Source organism: Rhea pennata, chromosome 27 (genome assembly GCF_028389875.1).
Source record: "Rhea pennata isolate bPtePen1 chromosome 27, bPtePen1.pri, whole genome shotgun sequence".
In the NCBI taxonomy this organism is placed as follows: domain Eukaryota; kingdom Metazoa; phylum Chordata; class Aves; order Rheiformes; family Rheidae; genus Rhea; species Rhea pennata.
In genome coordinates, this window is record NC_084689.1 from 2,610,987 (window position 1) to 2,635,855 (window position 24,869).

General features: G+C 35.8%; 1 protein-coding gene across 8 annotated transcripts in view; it reads left to right on the forward strand.

The window, feature by feature from the left end:
* EPS15L1 (epidermal growth factor receptor pathway substrate 15 like 1) overlaps positions 1-24,869 on the forward strand; it is a 42,140-nt gene that overhangs the window by 2,799 nt on the left and 14,472 nt on the right. For 2 of the 8 annotated variants that reach the window (XM_062596240.1, XM_062596246.1), the window contains exons 1-22: positions 122-214; positions 2,073-2,114; positions 2,353-2,442; positions 3,393-3,440; positions 4,188-4,283; positions 4,904-4,966; positions 5,884-6,009; positions 7,455-7,514; positions 7,856-8,092; positions 8,662-8,819; positions 9,280-9,436; positions 11,400-11,485; positions 11,941-12,013; positions 12,561-12,722; positions 13,124-13,321; positions 13,602-13,766; positions 15,801-15,927; positions 16,050-16,100; positions 16,409-16,545; positions 17,644-17,704; positions 18,066-18,148; positions 19,603-19,735. In XM_062596240.1, the coding sequence (XP_062452224.1) occupies positions 146-214; positions 2,073-2,114; positions 2,353-2,442; positions 3,393-3,440; positions 4,188-4,283; positions 4,904-4,966; positions 5,884-6,009; positions 7,455-7,514; positions 7,856-8,092; positions 8,662-8,819; positions 9,280-9,436; positions 11,400-11,485; positions 11,941-12,013; positions 12,561-12,722; positions 13,124-13,321; positions 13,602-13,766; positions 15,801-15,927; positions 16,050-16,100; positions 16,409-16,545; positions 17,644-17,704; positions 18,066-18,148; positions 19,603-19,735 (2,422 nt within the window). In that variant the 5' untranslated portion in view covers positions 122-145. Of the gene's footprint in view, positions 1-121; positions 215-2,072; positions 2,115-2,352; positions 2,443-3,392; positions 3,441-4,187; positions 4,284-4,903; positions 4,967-5,883; positions 6,010-7,454; positions 7,515-7,855; positions 8,093-8,661; positions 8,820-9,279; positions 9,437-11,399; positions 11,486-11,940; positions 12,014-12,560; positions 12,723-13,123; positions 13,322-13,601; positions 13,767-15,800; positions 15,928-16,049; positions 16,101-16,408; positions 16,546-17,643; positions 17,705-18,065; positions 18,149-19,602; positions 19,736-24,869 lie in introns of those variants that run through there. The other 6 variants (XM_062596241.1, XM_062596243.1, XM_062596245.1 and 3 more) reach the window with 6 other exon arrangements.

The window sequence follows — 24,869 nt, forward strand, 5'->3', positions numbered from 1 at the left end:
TATCACTTGAGCCCATGCTGTCTGGTCTGCTTTATCACGGAGATGCAGTCAGTTAGGTAAATTGGTCAGAGAGGCTTAATCTTTGCTCAGTTCTGCAAGTAGAATGCAGTGGTGAAGACACCGCTTTCCAGCAGTGCTTGGATTAATGTATTGCTGTAGAAGAAACTTCATAGCATTTAAGCACATCACCCTGAATTCTTGCCACCTTTGTCAGGTAAGTCAGCTGTATGTCGTGGCTGACAATATCAAATGAGAATGAGAGGAATGTCTGCTGATACCATGAGATCATTCATTGCTGCTGCTAGAGCGGTTTGCTCTGTGTCTTGGTATGAATCCAGACTGCGCAGGCTCTAAGATACTGGCCAGATTAGAGGAGCTTACAGTTGGTCTTTGGCTAGATTATCTGAGCTTTCTGAAAAATGAGAGGTATATGGTTGGCTGATAGTTGGCTAAAACATACTTTCAGGGTAGATCTTATTCAGAGTTGGCTAGGCTATTTCCTACTTCCTCCTTTTCTCTGAATGATGTGCTTCCTACTTTGGACAGGAACATAATGCTTGTCTATGAGGCTTTCTACAAGCCAGCAAGATGAGTCAGGTTTATGACATGGTCACAGCTTCCTTCTTCCAAACTCCTCTCCAGCTTCTAGAAAAGTGATGAGTGTGCTGATTTTGGAGAATGCAGTATCTTATCTTATTGGTGGATACAAGTAGAGTACATTCAGGCTGCTCTTCCGAAAATGCCTGATCTTTTTTAGCCAAGTAGAATAATTGATCTTTAAAGGGCTCAGTGTTCACTTGCTTTTGGTTAACAGGTGTTAATTATTTTGAATCCTTAAATTAGGATTTGGCATATTTATTGGAAACTTACTAGAAACATGTAAAGTTAAGTTTCATGCTCTGTATCAGTCTTCATTTTCTCTCATCAGATTTCTGTTCCCTGTTGCCCTTTGGTATAGACAGAACATCCAGAAATCCATGTGGATAAGGAAGAAGGTAGCATTTGGGAGGTGGCATAGCAATGATCAGAGTTGGCGTGAAATAATCAGTCATTGGGTGTCTCACTGATGTCCCACAGGTGGAGAGCAGATGTCCTGGCGTGCTCTAGAATGTGTTGACATCCCTGGGCCTCAGTGGTTAGATTGTGTGTCTGGGACTGTTTTGTTGCTTGTATTTTTAATGCATTTTCATAAGAGGCTGGTATGTGTTGAGATAGTGTTTGGATTGTAATGTTTTTGCTGTTGATGTTGAGACTGGAGAGACCTTTGCGTAACTAGAACTTGTGTGACAGTCGCAGGAGACGAGTGAGAAGACAGGCTTGGGCGCTTTTGGCTCTTTTGGTGTCTCGGTTTCTGTTTGCTTGGAATGTCTGCAGGAAGGAAGGGGACTGTGCTTGATCAGGGTGCTGAAAGGGCAGGCCCACCTTTGACTCTGCTACTTTCGTGTAATGCAAGAATGACATCAAGCTGAAATCTTCAAATAACTTTGCCAGGGGACTGTGACATCTGCTAGTTCATTAATTCTATTTTTTTATATGGTTTCAGCTTAAGATCCTCTGAAAACACGTAAATGCAGGCAGCTTTTGATACCGGGGCGTTCTATGTGCGTGTATGTAATTGCTGAAAATATTCCATAAGTATATATACAAAGCATGAGGTAGTCAGGTCAGTGTTATGATGAAAAGTTTACCTTTGATATCAGTAGTATCTCAACTGGGATGTGAAAGATTGGCAAATAGTTCAAAGCTGGTCTACAAAACTTTATTATCATATAGTGTTGCCCATTAGAAGTATAAGTATGAATGCTGGTGAACAAGAACTTTTAAGAGGTGTTAGTAGTCCATTGGCCAGAATTTTGCAGGGATTTATATTTTACACACTTAGATTTCAACTATCTAATTTGGAACCAAACACAATAATACGTGGTTTTATATTTTTGGTGGAAGTAATGCACAAAGCTTAATTTGAATAGGTTTGTCCTATATAGTATATGCTGCTTTGGCATTCTCTAAATGTAAGATATCAGTGACTGCCGTTCATTCTTGGCTTGCTAATCATCTCTCTTCTTTTTTAGCTTTCTACTGGGAATCCATTATATGAAACTTATTACAAACAGGTAGGTTTCAAAAAAAAAAAAAAAAAAAAAAAGGATTAACAAAAATTAAATACACCTTCCACTTCCCCAAGATTTCCCTCCTTCCCTTCTCCCAACTTCTGTAAATTCTCCTGTGCTGCAGCACGGTAGTCATGTGCTTGTGTATTTCTTTTTGACCTAGAGGCAAGAGACATTTCACTTCCTACCTCTGCTTTTGTGGCAGACATGCTTCAGCTGAATGTGAATTTTTATCTTTCAGGTAGATCCAGCATACACAGGAAGAGTTGGAGCAAGCGAAGCTGCACTGTTTCTTAAAAAATCCGGTCTCTCTGATATTATCCTTGGAAAAGTAGGTTGAAAGAATTTTATGATGTTTTGCAGTAATTGTACGTATACATGCGCAAGCGCAGCTTACATAGAGTAGAAGGAGTTTGCAAAAGGAAATTCAGAGGAGAGCAAATCGGATCCTTTGAACTGCTGGTAAAGTATAGATTGATTATGGCTCCCAGATCTTGTTCACATTTTCATAGAAATCTGAAAGAAACATGCACAGGAAAAGAAGGAAGGTTTACATTAGAGCAGAATGATTAAACAGTTAATAAAGACTAGGGTCAAGTAATTACTTGAAGTGAAATGGCCTGGTTATGAGATTTCAGTTGGGATAGTTGGAGGGAAAAGTTAAGTTTCTAAGTTATTAAAGTGGAAGAATTGAGAGTTAATCGCATTCACTGTTTTCAGTAGTCTATTAAGCAGACATTATAACGGTGGTGACTCTATGTGAGTCTTAATAAAGAGAGTGAGATTAGATTTGAGGGGAAAGTCAAAGATGACTGGTTACTGAAATTGTATAATTATGTGAATAAATATTAAATACTAATTTAAAAATGAAGTACTAGGAAATCAGTTTCTTTTCTGTTTGATTCAAGAGTAGGGTAATTGGGAAGGAATGTAGAATCCCCTGTTGAGCCCAGAGTGCAAAAAAATGCTTGTTCATTGTTTTGTGACACATTCTTTATTATTAGAAAATTCTGATGATATAAAAGAGAGAAACTTCTGTATTTATATTTTGTTCCATAAGAGTAATGTCACTGCAGTTAGGCCAGTCTCCATGTGAAAGAGGAGCTGACTAAAATAAAATCAGTCTTTCTGCAAAACACTTTTTGTTCTTAACTTGAGAATGAAGTAACATATTTCATAACTTGAAGGCTACAGTGAACAGTTCAAGATATAACATATGAATTGTTGATACGAGTTTCGTTATTTTTAAAGTGCAATAGCTTTTATTTTGTATCTCTACAGATATGGGATTTGGCTGACCCAGAAGGTAAAGGGTACTTAGATAAACAGGTAACTGAAATGTGCACATAGACCTGTTACATTACCTTCCACAGATTAGCCTTGGTTCAAGAAAACCTTCACATCCATATAGTAGCTATCCGTAACTTCATTTGAAATTTTTGTATGCAGGATGAGTTGTTTTTTTTTCCCCAGGTATATATATCTAATAATCTAATAAAGTTTAATGAACATTAAACAGTGAGGCTGCTGGAGGAGTTTGTTAGTTATAATTTTCTGTCCCTCATCTGGTTTTTAAATAATCAGTGTGTGTGATACACATGTATCGATACATATTGAGATTTTAATAAATAGGATCTGTAATTGTGAGATTTAGTTTAGAAATGTTTCTTAAATGCAAGAGCATAACTCTATCACTATTAAATATTGTTTGGAATATCAGGTTCTCTGGTTACCTTGTTGATATGGAGAATTGTTGGCTTGTTTTCTAAATGTTATTAATTTTTATGAAAAAAAATCTGATAAAGTAATCTAATTACAAAAAAGTTCTTTCTAAAAACTAGCTTTTTTTGTTTCCAGCACTTTTTGCTGTATTATTGTAAAATTTTGCTCGAATCATCTTTTAAAAAAACAGTGTCAGTTGTCAGTTTGCAATTAACTGAATGGCTATGTATCTGTGTTTTCCGTACTTTACCCTGTGGCACGTGTATAATATTAGTAAAAATCCTAAATAAATTGTTGAAAACAGTGATTTAGAATGGTTGCTTATTTTAATAGAATACATCGTATTGTTTGTAGGGTTTCTATGTCGCATTGCGCCTTGTAGCATGTGCACAGAACGGCCACGATGTTAACCTGAGCAGTTTGAACTTGACTGTGCCACCTCCTAAATTTGTAAGTACCATGTACTTAAACATACGTTTTTATAATTTGAGAACTAAGGCTTCCCATGAAAAGCTGCAATAATCCTCTACCTCATAAATATTATGGTTCTGAGACTTTAGGCTATTGTCAGACCTCTCCTTAAGACAGCTGCAGTTAGGGCTGCTGTAGTCCTATTTTCCCTAGTAATATGTTCCAGCCCCTTTCTGGACTGGTACAAGTGTAACTGTGCAGTGAGCTTGTTCAGGGAACTGATGTGGCTAAAAGTTAAATGTTGTGCAAAGGAAAAGAAATTATTTTGGGGCTGGGTCAACAGAAGTGTGTAGTAAAGGGCAGGACTGTAGCTTTGCCAACAGAAGCTGCTCTTAGCAGCTTAGCTCATCTCTTAGTTTGGTGGTTAGGTAACCAATACACAATCCTGGTCCAGCTACTGTAATAGTACAAATCAATATGACATAGAATTTTTTTATTTGGATACATATGCAGATCTTTTTTTCTTTTCTCAGTGTAGTTGAGCTTCGTATCTGTAACCATCTCTTAAAGCAATCAGTAAGCATTAGAGGCAGAATTGCATATGTATATATACGTGTGTGTGTGTGTGTATAAATATTAAAATTTTTATTTAATTTTAGCATGACACTAGCAGTCCCTTGCTGATGACACCACCTGCAACAGAGGCTCACTGGGCTGTTAGGGTAAGTGTATAAGATAACACATTCCATCCATTCTTTAGAAGTAAATATTTTCCTTGTCTGTAGTTTTCCCATTGAGAGATTTCTGTATCAACTGTATTTCCTGATTTGAAAGTCCTTCCTTTCGAATAGCAGACTTGTGCACAATAGAGAATATTGAGCTGTAGTTTTATATTTAAAATAAGTGTTAAACAAGCTTTTGACATCCCTTGGTGTAACGTTTTTAAGACACAATGAATTTTAATCTTCTGCCTGGATTTCTTCCAGAGTCTTAATAGTAGGCACTTTCATGTTTGTATAAAGGAACTCCACTGAGAACAGTGAAGCATTTCACCAAATCCACCCAGAAGTATTAATTTACAGCTTGAGTTCATAATACTTTCTAATTTATATTCAGTGGTGCATAGAGTATGTATCATTGGAGTAGAATAATTTTTGATATATACATTGGAATATTTGTATTTAGGTAACTTTTAATGCAAACATTTTCCAAAAGGCAGAAATTTGATAAAAATCCCTTCTAATGGTGATTTTTGGTGTGTGTGTTGCACTATAAGGTGGGAAGAAAAGTGTCAAAATTCTAGAAATAATAGGGTTTAGTTTTAATTCTACAGAGTTTGTCAGAGTTGCTTAAAAACTGGTTACTAGTATTTTAATGTTTTGCCCTTTCAGAACACTTCAGAAATGTAAATATGACATATTATACTCACTTAGTTTCAAAGCTGAAAATATTATAGTTAAAGTCCTAAATTTAGTTCCATGGGTTTTACATGTAAATACCACATAATGTTACTTGCAAGAAAGCTTGGAAATTCAGAAGGAGTAAGTTACTGACCAGACTTACTTTCTTGCAAGATCTCATTTTCAACACTCACACAGGCACACTTTTTTACTTATTCAGGCTATTTCTTACCAACTAGGTGGAAGAAAAAGCAAAGTTTGATGGTATTTTTGAAAGCCTTTTGCCAGTAAATGGTTTACTTTCAGGAGACAAAGTAAAACCAGTACTGATGAATTCAAAGCTACCTCTTGACATCCTAGGAAGGGTAAGTATGCTGTTTAGATGTGGCTTTTCTCTATTTAACTGCTCTCAGTTGCAATGATAAATATTTAAGTGTAACTTACCAACATAGATCACGTTTTGGCTGAGATTTTACATGAAGTGCATGCCATAAAGTAAGAACATTAAGTAGGCTCTGAAGTCATCCACTTAAAAATAACAGTAATAATAGTAGTTTGGGCCCTAGAGTAGATGGGCCTCATTATCTTTCTTCTCATTTTAAGAGCTAGAAACTTTGTTTTCATCTTTTTAAAGAAAAGAAAAACCTCTCCTAAACCATCGTATCTTTTGAAGCATTATAGTTCACTGTTTTGTCATTTCTCAAATACAAGTTATTAGACAGACCAAAAATTCTATCCACTGTTTGTACAAGAGAAGCCTTTAAATCCTAATTTAGTGTAGCTGTCAAATTATCAATTATATTTTTCAGGAAGTTTTTGTTTGTTTTTGTTAACCCCTTCTAAGATCGATGTTTAGTGCATCCATTGCATATTTGCAAGGGAAGCAAACACTCGTAATTTAAGTTTCTGCTTCAGTTTAAAAGTGTATTCTTTGCTGTTTTGCGTATTGATATGCTTGAGAGTTAATAAATTCTATGTAAGAGCTGTAGCTGCCTTATGATATACTTTCATCTCTTCAGGAGGGACTTCTTTCTTTATATTATTTACAAAAGCTAAGTATGACTTGTTTTAATTTTGTACTGGCGTATTACGAAGCATTCAGTCTTGAAAGGCTTCCTATTTTGTCTTGTTATTGTCATGGTAGAAATGCAGGAAACTTGTTCCTGTTTCAGAAAAACTTGCACAGAAGATGGGGGAGCAAGAAAATGGGCAAAAGAAATAATTCAACAAGCTTAAGTCTGTGTAGAGGCTCAGTGTTAAAGCGGGCAGTAGAATTCAAATGACTGAGCCACACTCTAGCATTCTGTCTGTTATGCTGTATTGTCTCCCAGTCATATTAATGATAAAACAATATTAGCTGAAAGCTAAGTATTAGAGTACCTCAGGTTTTGTATCCCTCTAAATCCTTTGCAAGTTCTGTTGACTGTACTTGAACTAATAATGTAGCTGAAGTTGATAGATGCTTAAACTCCCTTTGCAGAGTTCCAAAAGCACCTTCTGGATGTTTTTAGTCATTTTCATGAGTCCTTAACTGCCATATGGAGAGATGAGAAACTTGCCTACGTTGCATCTAGAATTTGTTAAAACCAGTGTTTCTACCAAATACTTGTTTTATGTTGTAAGAAAACTCTAATCCAATCTGTTTCATCAGAGAATGTTTAGCTATATCAAAAATAACTAATATTATCTTCACAAAAATCTATTAGGAGTCTTTGTAGTTTGTTAGCCTACTTAATATGATGACGATTATCATCAACAATACAAAATGTTACTTGTCTCTAATTCATTGTGTTTTTCCTAATTGCCATAGGTCTGGGATCTCAGTGATATTGACAAAGATGGTCACCTGGACAAAGATGAATTTGCTGTGGTAGGCTGCTTTAAATTCTCAATTCACAAAATGTGCTAGAGCAAATGGCTCAGAATTGTCTCTTAAGAGCTTTGCAACTTTATCTGCTAGTCTGCTCTTCTAACCTAGATCATTCACATGCAGCTATGTAACAATCTTATTCAAAACTATCTACTGATTCTTGTCTGTGTCATGAAGTTTAAACACTTTGGAATTACTTTGGAAAGCACCTTCTGGTCTGGCTTGTGTTTCTAATTTTACTATCTTTGTTTTACTAACATGTGAATGACTGATGCTGGGCAGTCTTGTTGCTTTTTGTTCTGTTTGTTAACATGTTACATCTGACCTATTCGCTTTTGCAGGCAATGCATTTGGTTTATAGAGCTCTCGAGAAAGAGCCAGTTCCTTCTGTATTACCCCCTTCTCTCATACCACCTTCCAAAAGAAAGAAGACACCTGTATTTCCTGGTGCAGTTCCTGTTCTCCCTGCAAGTCCTCCACCAAAAGATAGCCTACGTTCTACCCCCTCTCATGGTAGTGTGAACAGTCTGAATAGCACAGGGAGTTTGTCTCCCAAGCACAGCATCAAACAACCACAGGTACAAATCTTGTTTTCTGATTATTGTTTTTAATGTATCAGTAAATTGTAGAAAAATTAAATGGATTTTTGCTGCTTCCTCATGTAAGCACTTTCAAAAAATGTCTGTTGTTGGGGGATTTGAATGAAGGGAATGAGGATTGTAAGATTTGGAAGAATGAAAGACTAAAAGGTGAATTTCAGTCTTAAGGACTGTGAGGTAGTGAACCTTACTGGAAATTTTTGCTTTCTATAGGAAGGTTTTATTCACATATCTGCTTTAACACCAGAGAAGGAATTCGTCTACCTTCTAAAACTCCAGGTAGACCTGAGGGCTTGGTATGTCTAGCCGGGTCTGTATTCAGAAAATGGTATGTTTTTCAGCTGATAAATGGCTGTTTATCAATATTTGTAATTCAGATTAAAAGTATTAACCTGAGACATTAATGGGAAAAGGGGAAATACCTATTTACTGAATAAATTTGATTGTACAAGATGTTCAGCACGTCCAGCTCTGAAGAGTGTTGTAGGCAGTTGTTGATAATGATCATTTATCTTTTTTTGACTGAAGTATAAAACTTTGTTTTACAGCCATCTGTGAATTGGGTAGTACCACTGTCTGATAAAGTGCGATACGATGATATTTTCTTAAAAACAGACATGGACATGGATGGTTTTGTGAGTGGCCAAGAAGTAAAGGATATTTTTATGCATTCAGGTCTGTCCCAGAGTCTCCTAGCACATATATGGTAAGAATTAAGTAGTAACTGCATTTTTTTGCAGCTATCTGATCTAGGAAATCTGATTGATCAGACAAAATTTTGAAGCCAGCAATACAAGAAAAAGTCTTTTTACTTGTCTTTTTGATGTATGTAGACATGTTGACTATATGGAGAAACTCCTCCTTTTTGGTACAGGGAGGAGTAAATTCTCACTTTGCTTTTCTGGGAGGGGGATGTAGGTCAGTCTGTGAATGGTGATTTTTTTTTTTTTTTTGGTTCTAATGTTCTAAATATTTTTTTTAGAGAGTAATGCTGCTTTATTCAGCTAAATATGCCTAATAAAATATTGTCCTATTTATGGACCTTTTTTACTAGAATAAGCAAACTCTGAGGCCAAAACAAAATTATATGTATTTGGATTTTAGACAATAAAGTAGTCTGTCTTAATATGCTTTGCTTGTTTATAAGTGTAATCTGTTTTTACCAGGGCTTTGGCAGACACAAGGCAGATGGGAAAGCTAAGCAAAGATCAGTTTGCACTAGCAATGTATCTCATTCAACAGAAGGTCAGTAAAGGGATTGATCCTCCACAAGTGTTGTCTCCAGATATGATCCCTCCCTCAGAGAGGAACACTCCCATACAGGTAAGACACTGAGTACAGGTATGCCAAGTTTATATAATTTCAAAGTAATAGGCTTTGAGTATTAATTTTTCACATTTATATTTCATAATATTATGGTAAATCATTGCGAGCTGTTTTCCTATCTCCTGTTACAAAGTTTTTTTTTCACATTTCAGAATACACATATATTTTTAACAATACCATACAATAAATAGGAATATAATACAGTATTATGTGAATAAAGTAATAATAGCTCTCAGAAAACCCTGGGGTGAAAAATACTGCTTTGTCACAGAGAAATTTTTACCTTATGTAAAAGCAACTAAATTGAAGAATGAGCAATAGTAGCAGTAATAGCAATAGTAACAAGAAGCTGACAAAGAGAAGCTGGCTACAGAAGAAAATTGTGCAAAAAAAAGCCCCCACAAAAACAACAACAGAAATCCCAAGAAGCAGATGCCTCTTCCTCCCCCCAGATGACTGAGTAAATTTGGACTTTTATTCAGCTGACGTAGTATGATTTTCCTGACTGTGGTCAGTATCACACTTCTCCCATGAAAATGTAAAATTCTTCTAATTCATTACTGGAGAGGCGACAGCCTAATTTCTGGGACCTGGTGGTTGACTTATCCCTTGAGTCATGATAGTGCATAGTCCAATGGCCATCACTTTTAGTACTATGTATTTGTTATAGGACTGCCTAATCATTTTACTGAGGCCTGCCTTGATCCTTTCCTCAATAGTTTGTGTCGATGAATTTCTAAAACTTACCCCAGTAAATACTTTTATTATGTCCATATACTCATCTTTTCTGTAAACTGAATCTTTTTCATTTACTTCTTTTACCTTCCCTAACCACAAAACTTTTGAGCCTTTACATAGATTTTTGCTGTTGCTATTGCTCTGATCCTTTTAAGGTTTTTCCTATATCCTTTTTCTATAGACTCTGTCAGGTTACTTGACCCCTGTAGGAACTGAGATCTCTGCACTAACAGAAATGCGTCGTGTGAGTAGTTGTAATGTCCTAAAGAATGCAATTTTGTTTTTCTGTTCTACTTTTAATTTTTAAAAAATATTATTTCTTCATCATCTTCTATATCTTTGCACTTGTGTTCTGTGACGCTTGCTCTTGAAATAATGATAATGTCACAATAGTGTGATGGTGGTTCTGGCTGCTGAGCCAGTGGTATCAGTTCCCTCACCAGTTTTAGATGCATTGATTTGACAAGCAATTCTTAGGCAACTTGGTGTGGACATATTAAAATTACTGATGCACTAATTCTCTAAAGTTGTGGGCAATATAAATATACCTTGGTGCAAGATCTTTAAACTTCCCATAATTTTCACCTTGATGGTTTGTGTTTTTTGTCTACTATGGTTTTAGCTGAATATAACATGAAATAAATGTTATATTAGTATGAAAACAGTAAAACAGTACCACATACTGATATTATTTCTTAATGATTTTTAATAACAAATTTATTGCCGAAAAGGCAAAGGAGAACATTTATATCTTTCCTCTTCTACATCTGAACGGTTATAAAAGTGACTAAGCTGCAGCTTTGATGAAACCGGACGTAATTGCAGAAATTCGCATTTTTAATTTGGGGCAGGGCTCAGGATGACTAAAGGCATTTTGATTTAATTGAGTTCCCTGGAAGTTTTGGTATTGACTTTAACAGAGCTGGGGTTTTCATTTTTGAATTTTTGTTCTGTTGTTGCCTGAAGTTTACTCTTTGTGCATGTGCGTTATCTGCTGTATACTTAAGCCATTTTATTTGTTAAATAGGAACAGGGAAAATTCTCTGCACAGGGAGGACCATGTGGCATGTGCGCTGGTTGTTGCATAATATTTTGATATCTCCCATAGAATTATTTAAACGCATAAAACGTGGGTCACATCCCCCCTTTGTCTTCAGCCTTTTCAGAGAGAGATCTTCTGTTATCACTTGGCATTTTAATATCCTGTTTCATTCTTTAACAGGATAGTTCAAGCTCTGTTGGATCAGGAGAATTTACAGGCGTGAAAGAACTTGATGATATTAGTCAAGAAATTGCACAGCTGCAGAGGTAAATGTTGTGGACTATTAACAGAGAGTGTTAAGAGCAGAAGAACCATTTCAGTATGTAGTATTGACATGCCTATTACTTGTGTTTCATTAAACCTTGTTGGTGCTATGTTGTCTTTTAATCAGTGTGATTCATAAGCTTTAACTAGTGGAAGCTGATATGAATCTCCCATTGATATCCTATGATTAGTAGCCAGTTTTGTAAAGCTTACCCTGGAGCCCACTAGGTCATTTCAGAAAATTACTTGTTGAGCAGATAATATTTTTCAAAGAATAAATGATACACACTTTTATTCCTCAAAAGTATATCTCAGTATGGTCTGGCATTTTTGCCTGTGATGTGTTCCCAGAATAATTGAGTTGTGGGTTTCTTGTTTGGGTTTTTTTTTTTTTTTTTTCCGCCATGTGTTGTATTATTTAACCATTTAACCAAAATGTACATTTGTTTCCTTACAGAGAAAAATATTCCCTAGAGCAAGACATTAGGGAAAAGGAAGAATCAATCAGACAGAAGACCAATGAAGTTCAGGTAAAAACTGTGTTTATCATTATTGGTATATATTTCAATCTAAAATACTTTTGGGGAGAATTAAGTACTCTTTCTTCTAAATGCATTTTTTCCTTATATTGCTTCTGGGCAAGTCTTTCTTTCCTTGTATTGCATTTTGCCCAAATTTACAGGAAAGTCTTTATTTTTCTGTTCTCCATCAGAGATGTTTTTTTCTGATGTTGGCAAATGAGAGTACATGATATATGAACAGTCTGTAATTTTTTTTCATTAGTACTTGACTTACACTATGTAATTTAGGAAATCATTGTTCAAAGAGTGTTGGTTTTGATCATTACTTAGGATAGCCGAATTCTGTGCGCTTTGTGTCACAGTCTCCTTCCATCTTGTGGATGCTTGTTTTAGGATGTCTCATACAAGCTCCCTCTGAAAAAAAACATTATACGCATAGAATAGTCTGTATGACATAAGGAATCTTTTTGAGTTTGCTAGCCTGTTTCTCTGTGGTTGATCACCCTTGTAAGGGCAATGGCTAAACGTAACTCTCAAACTGTGGAATTTTCCTCAGGAACTGCAAAATGATTTAGACAGGGAGACAAGTAACTTGCAGGAGCTAGAGGCTCAGAAACAAGATGCCCAGGACCGCCTGGATGAAATGGACCAGCAGAAAGCCAAACTGAAAGATATGCTGAGTGATGTAAGGCAGAAGTGCCAGGAAGAAACACAGGTGGTGAGTGTACGTTAATTCTGGAGATGCTCAAAAATGTTACATCTTTTGCTGAAGAAAGTGCTATTCATTTTGTAAATAAACGTGTTTTGTGTATTCATTTTTACCATAAATAGCAGTTTCCGGAGGTCCCAGAAAGGATTTTGCTAGGGAAATACCTTTCATAATGATCATAGACTGCAAGGGAGCTGTTGAACCGAAGGTCTTCCTGCTTTTACCAAGGATTCTCTGTTAGATAATAAGAAGAATGTAATTCTTCAAATTAAGTTATTTTTATCTTCCTTAGCTGTTGAAAGCTTGCTTTACAGCTTTATTATTTATGATAATTTCATATAATATTAAAAATTACACTTATTTCAAATTTCAGTCTGTTTTTGGCATTGTTTTGTAACTTTTTATTTCAGATTTCCTCACTGAAAATGCAGATTCAATCTCAGGAATCAGATTTAAAATCGCAGGAAGATGATCTTAATAGAGCAAAAGCAGAGCTAAATCGCCTCCAGCAAGAAGAGACTCAGCTAGAGCAGAGTATCCAGGCTGGAAAAGTGCAGCTTGAAACAATAATTAAATCTTTAAAATCAACACAGGAAGAAATAAATCAGGTATTCATTGTAGTTTATGCATCTTTTTTTTTTGCTCCTTTAAAAAACCTAAGAGTTGAACATCAGCTAGAAAGGCGATTTCAGATGAGAAAAATATTGGTACGTACAATTAGCCTTTTTGACTGGTGCTCACTAGTTAATTGCCGGTTTAAGTCAGAAAATATCTAGCTCTGGAAAAATGCAATTGTCTTGCAACTATGTTTGACCTTGGATGAAAAGATTCCCTACCTATTGAGTAGGTGAAGTAAGAGTAACTTACCAAACATTTTTCTCTGTTTAGGCAAGAAGTAAACTTTCTCAACTTCAGGAGAGTCATCAAGAAGTCAATAAGAGTATAGAACAATATAATGAAGCTCTTAATGGGATTCATGGTGGTAGCCTGACAAATTTAGCAGACATAAGTGAAGGCCTTGCACAGACGGAAAGAAGCAATTATGCAGCTATGGTAAAGATTTTACACTGTTTAGAGTATTTTGCAATAATTGGGTTTATAACTTAAAGCTAATCAGAAATTATTAAGGTGTTGGTTTAGTCGGCTTTTGTGACATTAGCGAGTACCACAATCCCTGCAATATAACAGCCTCTGGTGCTAGGCCAGGCAAAGGTTTTAATGCAGGTGAAAAACTGATTTTTAGGCTCTCAATTAAGTTCTGTGCTACAAAGGACTTGCCTGGGTAACTTTAGCAGTAAGCAAACTGTAATTAAGTAGGCAAAAGAAAGAGATAATGTTAACCCTTGATTTCTAGCCTGTGAAATCTTTAGTCTGAAAAATTAGGTATGACTTAATTTTAAACTCTAGTGACTTTTTTTCTTGCAAGTTCTCCAGTTTACCAAGGTAATAACTTCCCTTGCTGTAAACTCCCCTTTAATCATATGCGTCTTTCTCATTTCCAAACCAAGCTATAAAAATTTCTTCTTTGCAGTGAGCTATATGTATTTTTCCTGATATATAAAGTACTTCAGATTCTTAAAGTTTTTTCCCATCAGTTTAATAACTTAAACTGTGTTTTTTTACATTGTTATGCCTATTTTTTTCAATTTAAAGATAAAAGTTGCATACTTACTTGCTTCTACTTGCACATCTGCTTGATGTCCTCGTGTTAGGAAAGATGTTTTCCAGAGTCCTTGTAAGTACACTTGCTTTAGGCTTAGTCTGGGGAAAAAAAATACAATGTGTATAGTGTATTAGTAAGTATTCAGAAGGTATGCCACCTTTGTGCTTTGCTTTACACTTTCTCCATATAAACAAAATGCGCAGAAGAAAGAAGAGTGTAAACTAAGAACAGTAATGCTGTCATTGGGATGTGGCTTAAAACTCACTTGAGTGCTTAGTTTTTGTACTTGCATGGCTACTGTTATGTTTAATTTTCCGTGGAAATTTCCAGAATGTTTCTCTTGCATGTAAAACCGAAGTGTCACTTATTGGAAGAAAACTCCAGTATTATGTTCACAGCAAACTTTTAAAACTTTTTGTCCCTTTCCTGTTTCTTAATTCTTCCTTCCTCTTCCTTCCCCTCCCCCCCCCCATTTTGAGAAGTGTTAATGAAAACTTCTTTTATGCCCTGAAAAGGGAGGACAGAAATACTTTATCTTTCTCGAGCTGGAGGCAGTATCAGTGGGTGATTGTTATTAAATATTTCTTACATTGGAGTTGAAAGGCTTTCATTTTAAATGGAGCTCTGTTACACAGGTGCTATATGCACAAGTGGCTACGGTGGCAAAAACTGATTTGAAGGAAGAGACTCAAGACAGATGAAAAACAGGGATATGCGATGCAATCAAATGAAAGTGATAAAGTTCCATAGCTTTAGTTCGCTATTTACTCATGCTGGCTTGTTTTGCAATTTGAAAAAGCTGCAGGTTGGTCTCCACTGACAACCTCTGTATTACCAAAGTGTTGGGAAACTGCCTTGACCGGGGGTGCTGCTGTTCCTGCCACGCAATGGTATTGCCACAGAGCACTTTGTAATGTGAAATCACTGCTTGGAGCTGTGAGCTCATGATGAGTTAACAAGAAGCAGTTTTGATTATGACTTCTCAGTAGCAATTTATAGCCTAAAAAATGTTTTGTAGATGCTTTTCTTTCAAAGATCTTTTTCACCTGAAGCTGACCTGTAAAAAACGATAGGAAGAGATTTGTTTGATAGTGGTTTTATTTCCCTCCCCCTCCTCCCATATTTGAGAACCAAATGTGTTAGTATCAGGAACAGTTTAATTTTTCATTGTGGTCCCTGCATACTTCTTGGTGTTCTGTAACCTCAGGTTACATATTTCTTTCTGCTATGTATTTACTTCTGTTTAGAAGCCATTTATTCAGAAAGGTGGTTGTTGTTGTTTGTTTGTTTGTTTGTTTGTTTTTTTGGAAGACATTTTAAAGATCTTTAAACAGGAACAAGATACTGTAGAATTTCTGCTGAATGGATAATTGAGGATTTTAATCATTGCAAGTTGCTGTAACGTTTCTCCTCTTTGTTTTTAGGATGATCCATTTAAGAATAAAGCCTTGATGTTTACCAATAATACCCAAGAACTGCATACAGACCCATTCCAATCAGAAGATCCTTTCAAATCTGATCCATTTAAAGGAGCAGACCCCTTCAAAGGCAGTAAGTGACCAATGACTTACCTAAAACCTGGAAGGCCAGTTGTTCAATAAACGATATTTTCACAAGCTTGTATTGTCTTGCTAAATAGTGGGTAAAACAAATGATTTTTTTTTTCTGCATAGGTGACCCATTCCAGCATGATCCTTTTGCAGAACAACCACCTGCTCCAGCAGGTAATAGCCCTCCTGATGACAGGATAGATGAAATGAACAATTTGTAGCCAAATGCCAAGATACATTTCAAGGTTTCCGTGGCTTCAGATTTTTGATTTGCATTAAGGAATCCGACAGTCTCACAGTGTGTGCATTCAGGATCAGTATGTTCAATAATATGCATATAAATTTATTACTTACTTGTCTATTTCTAAGAACAAATACTTCAGTGAGAACGAGGTCAAATGCAGAATGGTTCCTTATGCACATTTTCTGTTGCTTTACTTATAAAGTATTACCTATTACTTACTTTTTAATACTCCTTCTAGATCCATTTGGAGGCGATCCATTTAAGGAAAGTGACCCATTTCATACTTCTGCCCCTGAGGATTTCTTCAAGAAACAGGTGAAGAGTGACCCATTTACCTCAGATCCATTCACAAAACCCCCTGCTTTACCATCAAAGGTCAGTAATTTTAAAATACGCATATAATAGAGTTTCTGCAATTTGCCATTTCTTTTGTTTTAGCTTTCAAAAAATTAAATATCACAAAGTACCTTTTTTTCCCTAACTGATGAAATGCAATTACTTTTATTCTTAAAATTACATATGGATTACTAAAGTGATCAGCAGTACTTTACAGTTCCATTCTAATGATGTATGTTCACTACGAAAGAGACAGTTAGGTGGATTTCCCTCCTTTACCTCACCACTCCCCCTGGCAATTTGAGCCCATCAACATCCACCCATTTATGCCATTACCTTGATTCCATTTCATGTTTCTATTTGTGCAGTCTCGTAGTGAATCAGATCGAGGAACTGATGTAGCTAAAGCATTATTACTAAGCCACCAAAAGCAAATTGAGCTTTCCAGCACAGTGAAAAGACTGAACTGAACGCATTTGTCAAATGTATGGTCACAGTTCTTAAGATGTACTTACATGTGTTTTGGGATTATTTTTTGTTTCTTTGTTTCTCTTTGTAATGAATCCTTCCCTCACTCTTACGGAATTTATTGACTGTTGCCGCCCAGGTGTTGGCAAAGTATTCTGGTATCAGTCAGTGGGAGGTCAGTTTAAGTCTTGCAGTATAGGTATATATTTAGATAAGGGCAGACTTTCTAAGCTGAAGAGCAACTATAAACAGTTTTAATTTAAAGATAAGTTTAGGGTATACAGTATCTTTGAGTTAATGATGATGTGAATATTCAAGTTAGCTTGAATATTCAATCTCTGTTGGTTAAAAACTGAAGACTCGTGGGTGTAATTTCTTCTTTTGCCTTGGTAACTAGTATTGGTTGTATTTCACTCTGATATATTTTTCATTTGGATCTATTTTTATTTGTAGATGCTTGATTGTATTTATTTTTTGCTATCAATAACCAAATGCATTAATAATGCGGATTTCATAGGTTCAGTTGACTTTATTCTATTACATGTCCACTGATTAGAGTGGTCTGAAACTGGCAATAATTTGTCCTAATGCAAGGGATTTTGATATGCATAAAAAGACAAGTGCACAATGCAGCAGAAGAATAACTAGATATCTGTTCTTCTTATTTAGCCTGACCCTTTTGAAAGCAGTGATCCTTTTACGTCTTCCAGTATCTCTTCAAAAGGCCCAGGTAAGAGGAGTAATTTTTATGGTGAAGGTAAATAAGTGAGTATTTATTTATGAAAGAATAATCAATTATTGAAGTTCAGAATAAAAAAAGCGTATTGTAAACCAGTTAAAAATATCCTCATTGTGACCTTATTATGGGTTATGAACAGTAAACCTCATACACAATATACTTCACTTTTTTTTTTTCCCCAAGCAAGTATTAGAAGAAGTATAGTTTTGCAAAATTCTCTCAAGTTTGTGTGTCAGAGCAAAATACAAATAGTTTTTAATCATCTGCCTGGTGTTACACTTTATTGGCAATAGGTTGTTCTTCATAATTCTTAGATACTATTTTAAATGTTTTTTTTCTATATCTATTTCAGATCCATTTGGAACATTAGATCCATTTGGAAGTGGTGCTTTCAGTAGCAGTGAGGGATTTGCAGACTTCAGTCAGATGTCAAAGGTAAAAATTATAAGGAAAACAACAATATTTAAACAAAATTATTTTTTTTATTTTTCTTAAGGGTGTAATATGACTGTAATTTTTCAGGTGACAACTCTTGTCTGGTATTTTTATTACAGTCATGGTCTCACCAGATACTTAGCAAAGTACTTTCTATCCATCTCAAGTCTGGCAGATTTTTAGTAAGCTTTAATAAGTCTTGCCAAACCAGTAGATTCAGGAGTGGGTGAATCAATTTTTCATACACATTTTCATATACCACAGGAGGAAGGCAAGTAACTTCTAGTTTTTATTTGTTGTAAGCAAAAGTAGTTGTATGAGATATATTTCAGTGTCCACCCTTCTTCTTCTAAGTCCTAAAGTCTATTTCTTGGTAATACATTGCTCATGGTATCCTGGCTTGTTCTCACACTTTTCCCTGGGTGCAGGGAAGCAGAGAAGGTTGGAAAACATTATCTCTTGACATTTCACAGCTCTTAACAGAATTGCTGTTTTCCTAGTCTCTTGATACAAGCCAAGTATTTAAGGGTTTGACTGTACTTGAAATACCCTGTCTACTCATCTAGATATTCACAGTCTGTTACTAGTTTTCTAAGATGGGCTTTGGAATTTGCAGTAAAAGTCAGCTGCCCAACCTTTGGTACTTAGCCCTAGAATAACACTTGAATGTTGTGGAAAATGTTAACTAGAAGATAGATTATAATATCACTTTGGCCAGTCAGTCTTCCAGAAGTATTTTCTAATTTTTCTGTTTTTGTTGTTTTTTTCCCTTTCCACTAGGTGGCAGTAGTCTTTACCAATATCGATGGGGTTTGTTTCTGTTAGAAGTTTTAGCAGAAGTCTGAATTTGAGCTTGAACTTTGCATACAAAACTCCTTTTATTTCAGGATGATAAATTACATGGCATAATTTTTAGTGCCTTTTTTAATCATTAGGAGCATCCTTCACAAGAGCCAGCTGAATATAGGAAACATGTTAAATATTTGGAGTTTTCCCTGGCCCTTTAAAAGAAGAAGAGAAATAGGCATGTGTGACTTAGGAAAAGTTTGGGAGGAAAAAAAGCTGTCCATTCTGCAGTCTACCATGTTTTCTTAATTGCTAGTTTTGTTTCACAGTTCTTTCTATCGTAGAAGGAAGGCCACACTGTAGTATGACTGCTCGTTGCCAACTAATAAAAACTAGTGTTTTACTTCCTTTTATTTTTCTCATCAGCTTTTGTCTAGGAGTAGAAGCTCTAGAAGTAGTTACATAGTTTAAGAGCATAAATACTTCTGAATGTTAATGAAATTTTGGCACCTCTGCCAGTGGGTGTTAGCCTGACACATCACTGACATAATTCTAATTTTTTGTCCTCACTTTTTTTAGTTAGTGCTTTTGCTTGAGTTGCCTTTTAGCTTTCATGAAACCACAAATATTCTGCAATGTACTTATTTCTTTTCTTTTTTCTCTTGTAGTCGGTAGCATCAGATCCCTTCACCTCCTCTTTTGGAGGAGTGGGATTCTCAGATGATCCTTTCAAAAGTAAATCAGACACACCAGCATTACCACCGAAGAAAAATGTCCCTCCACGACCCAAGCCACCCAGTGGTAAGGAGGTATTCTTTCTTTACTAGCCAGTTCCCCTCGTTTACTATATGTTCTTGGAAGTGACAACAAACTGTCAGTCTTCCTGCCACTGCTGAAATACAAAATAATGAGATAGAAGTCTGAGATTATCACTGAATGACATAAGTTGCCAATAAAATAGACTGGGACTCTTCAGCCTGGAAAAAGATGATTAAGGAGGGATATGACAGATCTGTAAAATCACTCTTAGCAGGGAGAAGTGAGGATCAATTGTTCTGTCTTTTCCAAGTACGCATCAAGTGAAATTAGTAAACGGCAGCTTCAAAGTAAACAAAAAAGGTACTTTTTTATACAGTGTGCTAAACTTAAGATTTTTTTGCCAGAGAATATAGTGAATGCCAAAAATTTAAATGGGCTTAAAAAAAAAACACCTAGGTTATCCTAGAAGAAAAAGCCGTCAGGGCTTACCAAAAGCCAGAGTACTCTCTCTGGTCCAGGAAGTCCCTGGAGTGTATGTTGCTGAAGGTCTGGAAGGTTATCTGAAGATCTGCTATACCCTTGCCTTGTTTTGATGTTCTTCCTTAGGCATCTGCTACTAGACACTAACAGAGAACAGGGTACAGGGCTACATAGACCTGTCCTGATCTGTCATGGGATGGTCGTTCTTGCATTGATGCATTGTTGTGTTAAATCTAAAACATTTTCTGAATACATAGTTTGTTTCTGCTTCAGATCCATTATGTTTGGAAATTCTTAAAGGTGTATCAATCCCCTGTATTGGAAATAAGATCCCTTTTGATAGGGATTCAGCATCAGTTCTTTTGCCCTCACAAGAGCTGATTCTCAAAACATTCACATGCCAGTGAAACTGTTTCAAGAACTGAAGCCACTTTAGAGCTGTTGGTTTCAAGTCTACTTTTAACAACTGTGGTATCGTTCAGTTAACGTTAGTGGTGAACGTTTAGCTAGCTCTCAAAAAAAACCAACAACAACAAAAAAAACACACACAGAGATGGGTTCTACAAATAGGCAAGTAATTTTGCCCAGGAGATGTGCGGCTCAACATCTAAAACTTTCTGGTATCCACTGACAGTGTTAGCAAGCATAATACAAAGGATCAGGTCCATTATTAAAGCCTCTCTGTCTACAAATACAGATCGTCTGTCTTTCTGCTGTTGCATTTTGGAGCAAAACATGCACCCTGCACCCATCCTGTTTATAACAGATACAGTTAATCTGGCTTGTTTTGCAAACCAGTTATGCTAAAGCTTCTTGGCAACATGAAAAGTGCCGTTCTATTGCAGGGCATTTCCTGAGGATCTCATTAAGGTTTTCAAACTTGAAATTAATTGATGAGGTTCTGTGTAGGTGGGTATTGATGAAAACTGACCAAAAAATGATTTAGGATTGTAAGAAAGTTCTCAAAGCAGTCAGTTCCATGCATACTTTGTGTGAATATTTTCCTTTATTGAGATACTAGACAGCCTTTTTAATAATTTAAAGTAGATGCATTATGTAACTTTGACAAATATCAACTAATAGGACACAAGTGGATAAAAGCAGAAATAAAACAGTGGAAGGTAATCTTATTTGCCATTGAGAAGGCTGTTATTTTTCTTTCTTTATTTGGTTTTCAAGGGAATTATGTAAGAGGCCATCTTTTTAGGTAAAGTCTGCATAAAATAATTCAGTGTTTAAAAAGGCTCTGTGAAGTTGAATGAGTCAAACAAATTCTAAATATACCTGTATTATTTCTTTCATGTGGTTTCTTTCTGTTTCTTGCTCGAAACGTGATTATTCCTATCAAATACAGTGCAATACTAACAGCAAAAATGGAGAATACATGCCCCAGGATAGACTGACCTACATGGGAGTTTTGGATTTAGATCTTCTTTCATTCCCTCTTTTGTACATATTGAAGACTATTGGAGAACATTTAGCTTTAGTAGTCTTTTTAATCTCTTTATGTGCACTCATCCTTTTATTAGTCTTTTCAAAAATTTGTTTAAAAGTAGACTTCTCCCTCTTAGTGAGAGACACAATATTCTTAAGGTTCCGCTGCTCTACCAAAAGCAAATGTTGTTATGATAAAATAGACTAAGGAGGAAACAAAGCAGGTTTTTTTAAAAGCAAATGAGCCTCATGTGCTTATGCAGTTATACTCCTCCCTTCCTTCCACACTAAAGCAATCTTCAGTGGTTACTTAAAGCATGAGAAATTACATAGTAATACACGGCGATGCTAGCAAGAGATACAAGTGTGTGTTAGAAATGGGAACGCTGCTCAGAAAACAAACAACAGAAAAGAAACTTCCGTTGTTTCTTACCTTTCTCATTGGACTGTTTAATTAAAAAAACAAGTATGAGATAAAGATCTTGCTGAAAGATTAATAAATGCCAGTTATTACCAGACAGATCCATATTTTACTTTTCTATTCCCAGTTCATATTCCCTTTAGTGTAGTTGTTTGGGGGCTTTTTTATTGTTGGGAGGGTGGAGCATTTTAATGTTGAAAAGTACTTCTGTGGCTTTCTTAAGTTCTGTTACTCGGTTACAATAGAGATCTAGTAAAAAAGCTTTAGTAGTCATCAACACCCTACAATCAAGTAGAAAGATTAGTTAATGTTTTTGCAAAGATAAATTAAAACCTGTCTGATTTCCCAGAGCAGCCCTTGATGGGGAACACTGCTGGAGGTCTGCTCTGGGCTAAGTGCTTTTGAGTAGTCAAAATTCATTAGGAGCTGTGTGACATGCAAGTGTTGCGTGATCCGTCCGGGTACTGCAGGATGTCCTGGCCGATCGGGACGTGGCCAAAGTGTGCCGCAGTTCCCTTCTTGTCCATGTGCTTATGTTTTGTCCAGATAAATGAGGAGCTGTGCTTCCGGTCTTGCTTCTTCCTGAAGCGCTTTAGACATAGCCTTTTTTTGGCTTTTGGTGAAAATTGGATCAAAGGACCTTCAGCTGTACCTGCAAAAATTGTAAGTGGGATGTGTACCTCAAGTTAGCTGCTCTCGTAGAAAGGCTCTGGGGGCAATTTTCATACAGTGTTTAGCGGAACTTTACAATTCCTGACCTCCTTGCTGCTGGCTGCCTGTAAAGTGAAAGGTTTTTTTTTTTTTTTTTTTTTTTTTTTTTTTTTTTTTTAGCATTAATGTTTCTTGTTTTGAAATCTTGACGGCAGCTACAATCTGATGACTATATTAGCAGGTACGTCTGCTCACAGCTGTCTGTGGTTATTACTATCTGGCGAGAACAGGCAAACACTCGTCATGTGGCATGGATTAGAAACCCTTGAGATCCATATCTTTCCCGTCTCTAAAACTATGGTCATGAGTGGGGATGACAACCATGAGATTATTTCCTTGAAGCTGCATTTTAGGCTGAATCTCAGGCTTATGTTTGTTCTGTTCTTTAGAAGCGCTTTACTCCTTTTTCTCTCTCTCCTTTTTGAACCAAAGCCTTCAAGATCTTCCACGTTTCTCAGTTTCAAACTAGTCCTTACTTGGTCCAAGACACATCCCATGTTTGTTTTTCTGATTAAATGTTCTACTGTGCTTTTTCCACGTAATGCTTTAGATTAAATGCAGCATCTTTAAGGAAAATCGGTGAATAATAATAGAGAATGATGAGGAGAAGGAGTTATAGAAGTAGCAAGTATAGATACAGGCATGCATCAAAACTTCGACATTTACGTGTAAAGATTTCAAAGATCAGTATCTTTTTCCCTTACCTAGTTTAGGATTCTTTTTAGGCTGAGGAAGATCAACTGAGAAAAACTCTTTAGCTACTCTGCATGTTTTTTTTTCCTCTTCAGGAATGTATTCATAGATTATGAAGTTCCTAATGTCCAAGGTTTAGTACAGCTCCCCTGGGACTTTGCTGAAGTAATTTGAGGTTCAGCAGGTGGTACTGAAGAACTTGAAGGTTTCTTCTGAGGGAAGTGAAAGGTTTCCTATATTTATCAATACTGTATTTTTAATAATGCTCAAAAGCACAAAAAAGTTACCTAGATACAAACAGGCCTGCGCTTTTCATAGTGGGCTATGTATTGTCTGTTCAGTGGACAATATTAATTATTGCTTATATTAACAAAAAATGATAGTAGCTTATTTCAATGTACCAAGGAAAATGTACCCTTTGAGAGGGATCTAAATCTTAGTGTGCGTTATTTTCTGAAATTGTTCTGAAATGGAGCTTAGGTTTTATAGATTTATAAATACACTTTATTTTCTGTCATAAAGCATTCTGTGTAGTCTTTAGCACTACTGAACTTCTGGTAGTTTAGTTGAACTTTTTTTCAAACTAATTCCTGGGGTTTTTAGAACTTTTGTGTAATTAAGAATTAAAAAAGGCAGAAAGAGCTGATGCACTGAAACCTGTCAGTTAAAATGGTCTTTGTAGGTTCTCACAGATTAACAATCATGTTTTCTGCCGTGAGCTGCAGATTGAAATCAGTCAGAGTTCACCGCTAACTAGTTTCTAGGTAAAAGTTGTTGATTGCAAAAAGAGAGAAACAGATTTTTTTTTCTTTTTTCTTCTTCTTCTTCTTTTTTTTTTTTTTTTTAAAGTACAGGAAGTTGCTGTGTGGGTGTCAGTGATTGGGTTATAAGTAAAATTCAATGCTCTAGTGCTTTGATCGTGGGACCTACTGCATTTGCCCCACCCTTACCCACTTCCTTTAAATGCAGCACCATGTATTCCACATTGCGGTTATAACAGTACTGTTAACCAGTGATATTAGTGGAAGAACCTTCACCACTAACCAGTGTGTAACCTTCAACCTCTTCTAAATTTTTATTGCTTGCTTATAGTGGTTTTGACCTTTTTAACCTTGAAAGAATATAAAAGTCCTAAAATACAAGAAGCAAATGTGCTTTTCAAATTCAATGTGCTTTATTTTTGCAATGATTGCTTAATAAAAACAGGGTGTTTTTTTATCATTAGCTTTTTTTTAAACCTGTGTAAATTTTGTTATTTTTATTAAATATATTGTATATTAAGAACTGATAGAGGTAGAGGGAATTGCATTAATAATTGACTTCCTCAGTGATAATGAACTTTCCCACATTTCTGTTTTCCTTTGGAATACCAATACACTAATAAACAACAGAAAAATACCATATTATTTTGGAATATTTAATTCATCCATTGTAAAA